Genomic DNA, 14,705 nt, shown 5'->3' with positions numbered 1-14,705 from the left:
AATTCTGTACATACATATATTTTTAATATATTCAGATTACTTAAACAGCACGTTTTTCAAATATTACGGTAATCGTCGTAAAGACATTAATTAGTTCAAACCTATTTCGTTAACATTAATCAAATGATTCTTCCTCAGTATCCTTCTTCTTCTGAATAATGTTAGAAAATTTCTTTAATTTTGCTACAAAAAATCCATCCATATTATGTACATGCGGATAAAATCGTTTTGTTAATTTTAATGAAGGATGAAATCTATGATGTCTATAATTAATAAAACCCTCAGCTCCAAATTCTAAACCAGTAGGTACTAATTTAACGTCACGTTTCTTAAGAGCATAGTCAACAACCCATTCGTTCTCTTCCGGAAGAATCGAACACGTGGAATAAACAATGAATCCACCTGATTCTGAACGAGCATTAGCACAGTCTATAGCTGCTAAAAGTAATTCCCTTTGTAACGTACAACAACGTTGTATATCTACTTCATCTTTATTCGTTTTAACACTCGGGTCTTTCGAGACAACGCCAGTACCAGTGCACGGCGCATCCAATAAAACTCTATCAAAACCTTTAATAACCTGAAAATTATACGATTTATTCAACGTACTCCTCGTATTAAAACAAACGGTATTTATGTAAAAAAAAAAAATGTCATTTACCGATGGTAACTTCCGTCCATCATAAGTGCAAATTACAGAATTCACAATGCCAAGCCTATGGAAATTACCAACAACGGCCTTTATTCTTTCCTCGTTCACGTCATTCGCGAATAGTACACCTGTGTTTTTCATAAGTGCCGCTGTATGGGATGACTTTCCCCCTGGTGCAGCACACATATCCAAAATCCTTTCGTTCTCCTTAGGATCTAAAGCCATAACAGGTAGAAAACTAGATGCACCCTGAAGAATATAATGTCCTGCTAGGTATTCTGGTGTTGCACCCATTGGAACTTGCGAAGAATACACTACTAATCCAATTTTGGTCCATTTGCCTATTGGATCTAAATTAACTCCTCTGTTAATCAAAGCCTGAAATGTAATTGTTAGTAGTGTACTGGAAAATATAATAAAAAATATATGAAATATTTCTTTTGTTTTAAATTTAATAAATACCTCTGCCAAATCGCGGCGACGCGTCTTCAACGTGTTTGTTCGTATCGTCATAGGTCTTTGAACTTCGCTTGCTTCTAAAAATTCTAACAAATCGTCTAGTGAAAATATTTGCATCAATCTTTCCATTAAAAAATTATTGTAACTATAATATGTACATAAATCCTGCCTAAGAATGTCCACATATTCCGAACGCGATCTATAAAATAAAAGATGATGCTAACTTCTACAAAACTTCTCCATAAAATAGGGGGTTGAATGCTTGTGTCGAGTAACATACCTATTCACTTCGCGTAATCTTTTAAAGTCAGACAATACCATAATAATATCTTTTATTCGTTGTTGCACGTCTTTAAGATCAGTAATGTCAGCAAGTTCGTCTTCGGTAGGGAAAGTGAAAACACATTGTTGCGAAGTCATATCATTCATCTCTTCTTCTGCCAGTTGCCTAGAAAATTGTTAAAAATGAATGAGAAATAAGATGTACAGTTTTATTCAATTAAAAACAATAGTTACTGTTCTTTTTCCTGCTTCTTTTTCAATCTCTTATTTGCTTTTTCTATAGGAAGTAAATCATCATAGTTATCATCCTCAACTGCTTCTTCATCCCCTTCTGTTTCCTCATCTTCATCAAACTCATTAGTATCATTGTATTCTTTATCACTTCCTGAAAGGTCACTTTCATCTTCCATATCACTATCTATTAACTTCATTTTTGTATTTTTCTGCTCATGACTTTCCATTACATATTCATCATTAGATACATTGCTATCTTCATCAAACTGCATTTTGTCATTTTCATTGCTTAAATTACCATTTTTAACAAGTTTAGGTTCAGAAGATTTCTTCTTCCTTTTTTTTGTCAATTCTTTTGATGTATTCCTAATGTTCTAACATTATAAAAGTATATATTATTGAAGAGTATCATTAACGCATAAAGCTTAAGTATTAAATAAAAGAATTTACATTTTTATTTATTATATATTTCGTTTCTTCTTGTTTCTCCACCCGTGATTTTTTTATTTTTTCTTTCAGACTTTGTTGTTTTAACAACCGTTTCCTTGCACGTTGTTTTTGCCGATGACTTAATACTTTTTCTTCTTTCACTACAAAATAAAATAATATATTATAAATTTTACTATACTTTTAAATTACTTTTGAATATAGAATCATTATCTTTTATGTTCTTGTACATGTTAATTGGTAAAAACTTGTAAATGTTAAAGTAAAGTCAGTTACCAAACGCTAGTCTACAATACTCCATACCTAGAACTCCTTTTGGAAATGTTGGATCTCCTTGCTTCTTGGCTTTTTTTCCACGACCACTTGGTACAGCTGTTCCATCAAACTTAGCTTTTCGCCCCATTTCGTTTTATGCTTTATTTTTTGTTTTACTCAAAGATTGTTGTAAAAATACCAAATTGTAGAAAAAATATAATGAAATACTACAACGAAACCTTACAACTGTTTAGACGTTTTGAGACGTTTTCAAACTTCGTTATAAAGTAATATTATAATAAATAATTTGAAATAGCATAGAAAGAAATTTAAACTTTTCAAAGTGAACACGTGAGTCATAACCTCTCTTTTCACTCTCCTGTATTTATATACTAGTAAGTTACTACACACTCAACTAATGCACCAACCTCACTGATGACTGATCTCTATATTGTTACGTCCCGAGATAGCGGTTTAGGGAGAAAGGACGGTGGGTTGGTGCCCGTGGAGCGCTGAACCGCTCTGCTCGGCGAGGCGCGCAAAAATCAAACTACTATTGATTGCTCGAAAAAGATTGGTAAGAGTTTATTCGTCTTAAGCTTGATTTTAGATACAATTCTGTTGACTCTCAAAATCGATCTGCTCCTCCGCGGAAATCTTCTCGTCGTCCTCGGTGTTCATCCCTTCTCCGGAATATTCCTCGATCCTCCCTCTGGATTGTCCTGGTCCAATCGGGGTTTGTGCCTTGCCCCATCCATCCGGATCGTCTTCGATCGATGATCCACCCCCGAGCCGAGTGGAGGTGGAGGTTACGCGGCCATGTTGGAGCGGGCGCGCGTGAGAGAGAGCGTGGGAGTCGAGAGAGAAAACGAGGCTAGCGGCCTAAACAACCCTTAAGAAAATTTATGACCCTTGTGAAAGTAAACGAAACTCGAAGCGAAGTGTCGCGAGGCCCTGCTGTGTGTCAAGACCATTGAAACTCTTAACAGAAATAGCTAATTTGGCACGGTCCGTAATAAACAAAAAGAAGGAACGACGGAAACTCCGATGTGTCGTGGCCTTTAGAAAATAAACTAAGTATCTGAAAAGAAGTGCCTTCCTTTCTCTCTATCTTCCCCAGCTTAATCGCCCACGTTGAAAAACATACAATCGTATTGTTTATTACAATACGCCGGTCCGTTTGGATTTCGCTCCTAACTAAACGCAGTTACATGATTCTGCACTCGACGGTGAATAATCGGGTTACAATTAATTCCCGTTGTGGCGCTATGTGCATTAAACCTACGTTCACGTGATAACGTAACACTGGATTCAATCTTTCAATTCATATAGAGAGACCAGTGGAAATGAAATTATATCAAACGTTTAAGCATATTTTATATTTTTTTAAGTAAAATTTCTATATAATCAATTGTATAAAATCAAGAATTTTGAAAGAAATGTAACATTATTAAATACATAAAATACATATAGGAAAATTTCACAATGGTCCAAATGTCCCTATAACATTTCAAAGAAATGTCTCCCTTCAATAATACACGTGTTTTATAGATGATACAAACTAATGTTTACGTAGTTTGTAATGGTATTATTATAACATCTAAAATAAAATGGGATTAATTAAACAAGAAGTACACCGAGCCGGTGGATTTAAGCAATCAAATAAGCCTCACAAAACTGGCAGACATCGTAGTAAAGGTTCAATAAGTAGCGATGTTAAAGGTACTTATAACTTAATCTGTAATGAATTCCTTTTCTTGTAATAAATGTTGGAAATTAAATATATCGGTTTATAACTTTTTATTAATAATACATTAGATCCTTAACTTTACATTCTTTCTCAAAATGTACCTCTTTTCACCATGAACTAAAATATGTTATTTTTCTTAACATACGCCGATTTGATCTTATAGTTTATTCCAACTTTTTAAATGCTTAATTCTCTTAATAATTAGGAAAAGTTGGGATAAAAATTCTGTCAAAATGCATACACAAAAATCTTGGAAAGGAAGCACGAAGACATCAGTCTTCTCAAATTAGAAAAAAGAAGAGGGAAGATGTATTGCAAAAGAAAAGAAATCTTGGTGGATCTAATTCTGCACCTATTCTTGTATGCATTATTCCATTGCAGAAAGATATAGATGTTCAAAATGTATTATCAAGAATAATAAAAGCAGACGAGACTGCAAATGCAATTAATAGTCAATGCGGTACAACTCATATAAGGTATACTATTTCAATTATAAATTACATTAGTTGAGGTATAATTAATTACTATAACTATTAAATTGTTTGCAACAGCATACTTAGACTCAAGCAAAGTTTTTCCATTATTATTCCACCAGTTGGTAATTTGTTTGCTACATTGGATGCAGCGAAGGTAGCTACAACTATTCTTTTTGTCGTGTCTGCTATAAATCAGGATGATAATAATCCAAGAAATGAAGTTCTTGATCAGTGGGGCGAAGAAGTCATTATGCCTTGCGTCGCTCAAGGTTTAACTACTCCAGTAGTAGCTCTTATGAATGTTGAAAGTCTTCATGTAAAGGTATTATTCTTGGTTTTGATTCTTGCACACTTCTAATGATTTCCACTTCTTTATTTGAATGTCATTTCAGAAACGTCAAGAGTATAAAAACCATGTACAATCTAAAATTTCCAAATGGCTTCCGGAAGAAAAAATTTCTCAGTTAGATACATCTACTGATGCTTTAAATGTTTTAAGACGAATCGGATTTCAAAAACAAAGAACTGTCTCTTACAAAAATAAACGAGCCCATCTTTTAGCAGAGGAACTAAAATTTAAATGCAACGAAGTAAGTACTACAGTAGACACTATTTATGGTAATAAGACTGAAACCACCAAGGATTTTAATTTTTTTTAGGACTCCACAAAGCTTGGGACTCTTATGATCTCAGGATATCTTAGAGATGTACCATTATCAGTCAATAGTTTAATACACATACCTGGATTTGGAGATTTTCAAATGTCTCAAATTGATGAAATTCCATATCCGATAGAAAAGAGACAAAGGAAACACTGCAATGCAATGGATGATGAACCAATTACTATTAGGATTCTTGAACGTGCAAATCCAGAGAAACAAGTATAAATAAAAAACGATTTTGTAATTTCAGTAATTAAAAATGGATGATTTATTTCTGTAGGAATCTCTTGAAAGTGAAAATGTACCTGATCCTATGGACGTTGAACAAACTTGGCCTACAGAAGAAGAATTGGCCCAGGCTGCAGTTGCTCGAAAACAGAAAATTTTAAAGAAAGTTCCGAAAGGAACCTCTGAATACCAAGCAGCTTGGATCCCTGATGAAGATGGAGGTATTCTTTGTTCAATTTGAGTTAAGTTTATAGATTCAGTTGCATAACGTATTTATATTATTTTTTAGTGGAATTGAGCGATGAATACTCGGACGATGAGTCAGAAGATAAGATGTCTGTAGATGAAGCCAAATCTCAAGTAGGCAGTGAAGCAGAAGCAGAAGAAGATGAGGAATATGAAACAATTACTGTCTCAGAAGCAGCTCCTGATGAGCATCGATATGATCAGGATATTGATACAATAGAAGAAAAGGCAGCTATGGAGAAAGTAAAACGTACGTTTGTTGAATTAACAAAAATTTTTTGTTTCGTTACAATCTTAATTTGTTGTATAATTTTATCTATGTTCCAAATGTAGTAGCAAAATTGGATGCACAATTTCCTGACGAAGTGGATACGCCTCAAGATATGTTGGCTAAACAGAGATTCCAAAAATATCGAGGATTGGAATCATTTAGAACAAGTTCGTGGGATCCAAAAGAAAATCTTCCCATCGACTATGCTCGTATATTTCAGTTTCAAAATTTTGATCGAACGCGTAAACGTATATTTAAAGAATCCCGGGACATAGAAGGAGCTATGGTATATTTGTTGACTATTGATCTCGTTAAACATTCATTTACCTAGGATGCATGAAATGAACGTATTTTTGGTTACAGCCTGGTTGGTACATCAGAATCCATGTTGCGAATGTTAGGCAAGATCTTTTCACTGCATTTTCAGCATTGGAAAATCCTCCATTAATTGTGTTTGCCTTACTTCCAAATGAACATAAGATGTCCTTTTTAAATTTAGTACTAAAACATACCAATATTAATTCGGAACCAATCAAATCTAAAGAACGATTGATATTTCAATGTGGGTTCAGAAGATTTACTGCATGTCCAGTATTTACTCAGCATACAAATGGGAATAAACACAAGGTGCGCGTTATGCATGTATAAATCTTACACAACAATTTTCCACATTACTTTTATCACTGAAAGTAGAATTTATCTTCTAGTATGAGCGGTACTTTCGACCCGAGAGTACAATTGTTGCAAGTATGTACGCGCCAATTATTTTTCCACCTTGTCCAGTTTTATGTTATCATGAAAAATTGAACGGATCATTGGTAAAAAAAAAAATATAATTCGATAATTATTGTAAATTGCTTTTGATATTAAAATATATTAAAATGCGTAATATTTGAATAGGAATTAATTGCAACTGGTAGTGTATTGTCTGCAAATCCAGATAGAATCGTCGTGAAAAGGATAGTTCTTAGCGGTCATCCTTATAAAGTTCATAAACGATCAGCAGTTATAAGATTTATGTTCTTCCATCGAGAGGACATAAATTGGTTCAAGCCGGTTCAATTGCGAACGAAATATGGTCGTAGGGGCCATATAAAAGAACCATTAGGTAAATTACAGTTCCAAATTTTTCACAGTTTAATTAGGTGAAATAGATTTACCACTTCTATTTGTAGGTACTCACGGTCATATGAAATGTGTATTTAATGGTCAACTAAAGTCGCAAGACACAATACTAATGAATTTGTATAAACGAGTATTTCCGAAGTGGACATACGAACCTCTACTGTTGACACAGTGGTTGCATCAAGACAAGGATATGAACGTGGAATAACATCTATCGATCGACAATATTTGAATGTATATACAGACGTAAATAAAAAATTTTGTGAAATAAATTTATAAAATATATTTAATTACCCGTCCTTATTTATATTTTTATAATAACAATGAAATAAAATGTACATTTTGATAGATCATAAAGTGCGTCACGTGATTCAGATTTTATCCAATCAGCTTTGCCCAAAAGTATTTTGTATACTGTTCAAAAGGTAAATAATATTCAATAACAATTTCATTACGAAAAATTTTATTAATAACTTAGAAGATTTAATTTAAGAAAAAATGGATTTGGATACTGCTTATATTGGTAATTACCAAATTTTTACCATAGCAATACTGACAGAAAACTATAAATATACAATAGACAAAGTATGAAAAGGTGAACCAAAACTTTTATTTTGAAACAAATCTTTGCTCTGTATAGAACCTCTACTTGAAGACTGGTTGGAAGGTCTTCAAACAGTTATTAAAGAACAAGAAAATCTTGTTGAAACTAATGATGAATTTTACATGCCATTTTTAGGTAACTGTTAATATGTACACCATAAATACTGATAATTTTATTTTAACAATTCTTATGCATATTGTATTACGATTATAGCTATACCAGTTCCAGTTGTTAATGCAATTTTTAAAATAACAAAACACCTAGATTTAGGACCAGAGACTAGATACATTGCCATTCATTTGTATGATAAATTTATGTGCAATTATTTTTGGAAAGTGTACAAATCCGAAGCTGGTGAACAGACAGAAAAATCTTGGTCTAAAATTTGTAAGAAGTTATCCAGTCGATCAAAATTGTATCTCATGTCGTGTTTACAATTAGCTAGTAAAATGGACTCGCACTCCAAAAGCATAGGAATATCACAAGTACATATATATATAATTTTTTTCTAAATATGCAAATAACAGTACCTCAATATTTTAATTCTATCATAGGTACTTAACATTTTACAGTGGATCGACAAAAACTCTGAGTATACAAAAAATATAATTTTTGCATCAGAGTTTAAAGTATTTAAAATGGTAGGATTTAGAATGCCATTTTATACTCCATTAAATTGTGTAGAGGTGCTTTTAGCTGTAACAGGTCTTATAAACACACCAAACATGAAAGGTCTAACTATAACTTTGTTGGATTTAGTTTATTTGCAGGTATGAATTCTTTATTGTATACATTTAATATAATGTTGTTACATAGTTAATAAAGTGAAAACATATTTGTAGTGGGAGAAACTGTACTCTCATTTACAATGCTTAATACAAGGACATATTGCAAAGACTGATCAAGAAAAGAGAAACCTTATGACTTTGGAAACGAATGTATTATTTCTAGGAGCTTCGGTAGTTCTTTGTGGAACATTTTTCTTATGCATAGATGGTGAAACAGCAAAAATTATTGCCTTAAAATTATCTGAATTAATAGATATAAAAAGAGATGATATCTGGAATATGGCCAATATACTTCTTGTAATAGCTCTTCAAGAATAAATATAATTCATAGAAATATGTAAAATATTTTAATATTTATTTATTGTTATTTTTAATACACATAAATAATTATCTATTTCAGCAAACCATATTGTAATAGCACTTCCAGTGACTTGTGTATAACTAGACACTACATTTTACTGTTTAAGCTGTTAACTGTTTTTGCCATTAGTATTTTTATGTCTGTGATATTCTAGTGAATCAATTAAATTAAAACTATATTAATTATATGCAAAATATCTTCATCACATTTCAAAGCAAATGATTGCAGAAATTATATTGCTCAATTTAACAAACCTAAACTTTCCATCGTTAGATATATTAATAAAAAATATAGAAACAGAAATGATCTTTATTACTAAGTGTACAAATAAATGAAATGGGTGATAATAATCATAAATGTAAAGCTATAGCTAATACATTGCATTCAAATGTAAAACATAATAAATATAATTTATTCAACTTGTATTTATCCAAAGAATCGTCAAAAACATGTACAGCACATGATAATTTAAGGATTTATCTAGTTTATTTAGTTTAAAAATTGACATTACAATACTTATTACAATATATTAAATTTTTGTTGTATATAACTTTGTGAACTTCATTCTATATTTTATGTAAGACACTTTAAGAGTGACAATGCATGAATTTTTTTCATACGAAGCTGTTTAGTCACTGTAACACAGACTAATGTATAGTAATTGCTACTCTGTGACTGTAATTCAAAACATTAAATACGTAGATTGCTATGCGGCTTCATTAACTTGTTAATTATGTACCGTTAGGTAAAACAGAAAGAAAAAATAATCTTTCTTTTTTTGTCCTACTTCCGGTTTAGATTAAAATACTGGAAGTCAATAAAAAATTTCGACATGATGTCCGCCCGGTTCCTTCCTAAAGAATCTCTATATGGATGGCTTGTGGGTAAATGTCACTCACGTATCTCTAGGCTCCAGGAAGGAGACTCAGGAGAATGAATAAATGAATGCGTCCAGCGTAACAGTAACAAAGGAAATGTTTATTGGAAAATAACTGGAACGCGTGGACACGTCTACACGATATGAGAGCTGAACAAAGGCTGGCTCAGATTGAGCTTTGAGAAACTGCCTAGATTTTGCGTTATTTCAGAACATAATACCCTTGCAATTGCATTAATTGCAAGGGGTTTATGAACTTGAGCCTTGTATAATAAACGTGAGCGGATTACATTAAACACAAAGGAAAGATTCTATGAACACAAAGACTTTTTCACTCTTGAACTACATATTGACTGGTTTGAACAAGACTGATTTGAACTGAAGAAGATCGTTGTGTGCGCATGGCAATCATGTGCAAAGGCCCAAGGTTTTGACGCATCGCGCAGTGGGCGCGGCTAGCGATTCTCTCGAGCACAAAGCGTGCCCGAGTTCACGAGATTCCCACCATCAAACCGTTTAGAAACAAAGGAAAAGTGATACCGTTTGCCAGTTTAATACAAAGTATGGGTTGTATCTTAAATTTTAAAAGGACATAGTCGAATATTTTTAAAGGTACAAAACATAGCGTTTCATTTTAGAATAGTAACATGAGTTAGCAGGTAATGTCATAAAACTGTTTTACCCAGTTATATCCCTTTTTACCTGAAGTGTAAGGTAAAAAGTACGAGATACAAGCACAGACGAGATATATGAATAGACGTTTCACCTTATGGACTTTCGCGGCCGAATCTGACTGCCATACCGACCTGAAAATTCGTAGCTGATTTTAGCGGCCTCTTCTCATGGATGGCGGTTAGTTGAGAAACTAGGCACTGAATTAGTATTGATGGGCAGCCAGCTGAGTGTGTACGTAAATACATGTGAGTTGATTATGGGAGGGATTGGAAAAGACAGTGGAGTATTATCAGACGGCAGACCCGTGCCGAAAGGGAACTGCCCCACCACTCACACACACTAATGCCAACCACCTTGTATATGAGTTTTGGCGTTTCGTATAGCTTCGTAGATTCGAGAAAGGCGGCGAATGTCAGTCTATCCTTCTTGCTCTCAACACAGCTGAAATTCGATCTCGCATATTCTCGAGCCGAGATTCTCGACTGCCTAGGCATTTTTCACTTTCCGACCTGTATAGGCATATACAATGTATAAGCAATATACCATAATGAAGAAAAAATTACAAAAATTTGTTTTTACGGAAATACACGTTTTAAAACGATAATATTTTATGAACATATTTTAACCCTTTGCACTCGGTTGTACCCTCTGAGGGGACATGAAAGTTTATTAGTGATTAAGGAGAATGAACTGATTTCACCGCAATTTTTTAAGAAACACATGTTTTCCTGTACTTTCCTATTAAAATGGGAAATATTCTATTAAAATGAGAAATATATCAGCCGTTTTTACGTTGGTAGTGGAAGGATTGTCGAGGATGGTCAGAGGCGTATGGTCGGATTCAAACACGTGGACAATAAACGTAACTATATAAACTATATTATTTAATGTTTACTAAAATTATTTAACATAAAGAACATAAAACGTAAACGTAAAAAACTATAAACGTAAAATCGAAACTTCATTCAAAGTCGAACCATTCCTATTGCTATCTTCGTTATAATCTAAATAAATTAACGTTCTTTGTCGGACAATAGAATGAATAATAAGCTACATATTCCAAATGTAGGCCAAAGAAACCGGGACTGCATTATTTGTTCCGACAGGAAAACACCAGGAGAAAGACGTCAAACAACATTTTATTGTGAAACATGTATAAATCAACCTGCTATGTATATTGGGAATTGTTTCAGAATTTACCATACCATAGAAAATTATGAGAAATAAATTTTTATTTTGTATTGTAAATATGTGTTCTTCAATGTCCATAAATACATATAAACCAAATTTCAACACAATGCCTTACTTGGTTCCAAAGTTGTACCATATAATATCACAAATATCGCTGTTACTACAATGAATTCTATCTACACTTACGTGCCTGTTATATATATACGACTCGCCGATTGTTGACAAAAAATCTGCAGTATGTATACGACTCGCCGATTGTTTATTGTTTCTATAGATACATCGAGGCGGCCGGCAATGAATGCGTATAACAGCTGTGCTTAAAAACTCGATTTGTGTAGCCGGCCGCCAAACGGCGGCCACGCATTCATTTTCTATTTCAATTTTCTTTATTGATATTATCAGAAGTGGGAAAGATTTCAGCCATTATTTCGACAAATTGAATTATTAGATCATTAGCATGATATTGTCGACGGAAGAAGAATTCACCTAAATAGCCTGCGTAATGTATTTGGCGAGTTCCATACTTCAGAATATTCGAACCTTTGACAACAATGCAGAACTAGATTTAGCTCGACACATTATACATTATTTGTCGTCGGTTGTCATGCCGACTAATACAAACAAGAGAAAAAAGCAACGATCGTGGACTGATGCAATACAGAGCCACAGATATGTACATATAGACAGAATTCATTGTAGTAGTAGCGATCTTTTTAAAGAAAAATCTCGGAAACTAAGGCCGAGCGGCGGTTATATGTATAGGAAAAAGTTGCTCAAAATGTTGATTTCTAAAACATTCAAAAATCATCGAAATCGGTGAGACCCGGCCTTTTCTAAATAATTACCTCATTTTCTTTCAATAATTCTCCATTGCAAAAATTCTACAGTATTCTTACATTTTTTTATATTTTAAAATTTTCCCATGTTATTAGAAAGTAGATATACAACGAAAGTTATACAATTTATAGTTCCTAGCATGTATAACATGTATATGTATATAACGCATGGTCGCTTCGTATGGAAAGTCAATGAATCTTCAAAAAGCGCCCAGGTCCGATTTCGAGAAATGTAAGGTCTGTCGGTCACGATGGCTTTTGTCGTTTACTGACGATTCGAACGGTTGGCGATGCCAGGCTTGCTTTCGAGAAATGTAAACGACGTCAGTGATGCAAGAGCGAGAAGGAAAGCGAGTATCAGCCTGTTCTTCTTGGCTCTTCCGAAACTCAACGAGCTCACGTACACGCAATTGAGCATAGTGTGCGAAAGCGAGGAATGAGGAGTTTCCGGGGCCCCGATGCACAGTCTGATTAAACTGATTTCGAGTCGCAAATACGTTTCTGCCGAGTTATTTTTTTAATAAATGATGTATTACAATTTAAAATAAAAAATAGAGAATTTGCGGTGTACGTATCAATGAAATACATCCTTATGAATTTTAATAATCTTGAAATTTTTAAATACTCTCAATCGATTGATTTCTCCAATGAAATTAATCGATTAATGTCCAATGATGGACCCTACAGCTTTAATTCCGTTAAAAAATAATAAAATTTATGTAATTTTATTTTCTGTCTCGCTTCCTCTTGTGTTAATTTCTGAATCTGTTGATAACGTTGCGAGTGACACGAAAATGGTAATGGGGTCCCGGGACCCCAGAAACTCCGGCCGAAAAATTACATTACGTGAGACGTCTATTCATATATCTCGTCTGTGATACAAGGTACGACTATCCGAAAATCGTTCACATTTTATCAATGTAAATGAAGCGGCCTTTTCATCAGAATTAAATACAAAATTTTGTAATTTCTGTGAAAACAGAACTTTCATTAGATGTACGTGGTGCTTGAAATTTTTATGTTTTGACTGTTTTTACGAAAAGTACCATCCAGATTCATGTACTTTGTACATTGAAAATAACATATTGTTGCGCCGGGACGGGGTGTTTCTTGTACAACTCATAATAACTCGAAACTAATTAACGTAAAACCAGAAACGTGAACTAATAAACAAGAAGAAGTTTTATTTAACAGGGAACAATTTGTACGTTCGCTCACTACGAGGTCTTACGTAGTTCTGATCTTTTAAATCGTTGCCGGTTCCTCTGGCAACCGGAAAGTACGGGATCTCGCTTCCGCTCGTTCGAAGGAGCAGGTTCACATCGTTGCGGAACAGCCTTCACGTTACCGCAACGATGCATTTTCAGTCCGTCGCAACACTGCTCCCCCTCTTCAAAACGCGGACATCCCGTCCGCGGCAGATTCAGCTCGGACAGGCAACTTCAGTATGAGCCTCCAACCTCCAAATCTGCCTCGAGTTTAAAACACCTCTGTCTGTAAAGTAAATAAACGAATAGATCGAACATTTACCTGAGTGGCTTTTACCAGACAGTTAGCGCCTTGACATTCGTCCTCCGTCTCAAGGAAAACCACTCAAAAACCTTAAGCAAGACGCCGGTGTAACTTCCGAAATTCTTCTTCGAGGATGAGGAGATCCCGACTGCTCCTCGCCCTTCCCCTTAAATACTTGCGATTTGCGCGCTTCTTTCTTGACGTCTTCTCGGATGTGAGTTCCCCCAGCTAAACGGAGCAGCCCCCCTAGGGATGTTCCCCAATCGAGAACTTCCTCGATGAAATGGTTGTCCGGAACATACCACGACTTTGCAGTCCGGCCACCAGAACCCCATCCGGATGGAGCCCCGGCTGTGGGGTAACCCTCCCGGTGAGGATTACGCTTCCACGACTGTTTACGACACGCAAAGAAGAAAAGCTGTTCGCCACCAGCAAGTAACCCCCACCCTAGCCTTCTGCGACGAAGCGTCCTCTTCTTGGGCGAAGATGTCGGCCATCCTCCCCGATCCTCATTTCGCAATATCCTTGTAGGAAACCTCCCGTGAATCGTACCGAGCGAGGCGATTCACATGTACGACCCTCGGTTTGGACTTCGGGGAACGGGCTATCCGATAAATCAACTCATTAAGCCGATTTTTCACCTCGTAGGGTCCCTCCCAGTCGTACTGGAGCTTCGGGCATCTTCCCTTCGTTCTTCGAGGATTATACAACCCGTCCGACTGAGGGTGTAATGGAGTTGTCCTCGCCTTCTTAATTCCAAGTATCTTCATTAGC

The 14,705-nt window shown here is 34.8% G+C and overlaps 3 protein-coding genes across 3 annotated transcripts; 2 read left to right on the top strand and 1 right to left on the bottom strand.

Moving 5' to 3' along the window:
• Positions 1 to 79: 79 nt before the first annotated feature.
• On the bottom strand, positions 80 to 2,704 carry LOC122402518 (probable 28S rRNA (cytosine(4447)-C(5))-methyltransferase). The gene is made up of 7 exons (XM_043405374.1): positions 2,378 to 2,704; positions 2,078 to 2,217; positions 1,628 to 2,001; positions 1,392 to 1,559; positions 1,115 to 1,310; positions 662 to 1,030; positions 80 to 580 (listed from the first exon to the last, which is right to left on the bottom strand). Exons 1-7 carry the CDS (start codon positions 2,475 to 2,477, stop codon positions 116 to 118), a joined length of 1,812 nt encoding a protein of 603 aa, XP_043261309.1. The 5' UTR covers positions 2,478 to 2,704; the 3' UTR covers positions 80 to 115.
• Positions 2,705 to 3,848: 1,144 nt separating this feature from the next.
• Positions 3,849 to 7,328, top strand: LOC122402512 (pre-rRNA-processing protein TSR1 homolog). The gene is made up of 12 exons (XM_043405362.1): positions 3,849 to 4,051; positions 4,285 to 4,555; positions 4,631 to 4,877; positions 4,948 to 5,145; positions 5,215 to 5,436; positions 5,498 to 5,666; positions 5,735 to 5,941; positions 6,025 to 6,248; positions 6,326 to 6,589; positions 6,670 to 6,780; positions 6,863 to 7,070; positions 7,138 to 7,328. The coding sequence occupies exons 1-12, from the start codon at positions 3,940 to 3,942 to the stop codon at positions 7,293 to 7,295; spliced, it is 2,391 nt and encodes a 796-aa protein (XP_043261297.1). The 5' UTR covers positions 3,849 to 3,939; the 3' UTR covers positions 7,296 to 7,328.
• Positions 7,329 to 7,585: 257 nt separating this feature from the next.
• Positions 7,586 to 8,797, top strand: LOC122402550 (cyclin N-terminal domain-containing protein 1-like). Its single transcript, XM_043405424.1, has 5 exons — positions 7,586 to 7,610; positions 7,728 to 7,826; positions 7,905 to 8,176; positions 8,246 to 8,461; positions 8,534 to 8,797. Exons 1-5 carry the CDS (start codon positions 7,586 to 7,588, stop codon positions 8,795 to 8,797), a joined length of 876 nt encoding a protein of 291 aa, XP_043261359.1.
• The last annotated feature ends 5,908 nt before the right edge of the window (positions 8,798 to 14,705 follow it).

This window comes from Colletes gigas, unplaced genomic scaffold (assembly GCF_013123115.1).
Source record: "Colletes gigas isolate AHSC1104 unplaced genomic scaffold, ASM1312311v1 Colletes_gigas_Sc00037, whole genome shotgun sequence".
Lineage (NCBI taxonomy): Eukaryota > Metazoa > Arthropoda > Insecta > Hymenoptera > Colletidae > Colletes > Colletes gigas.
This window is presented reverse-complemented; position numbering and strand designations above follow the sequence as displayed.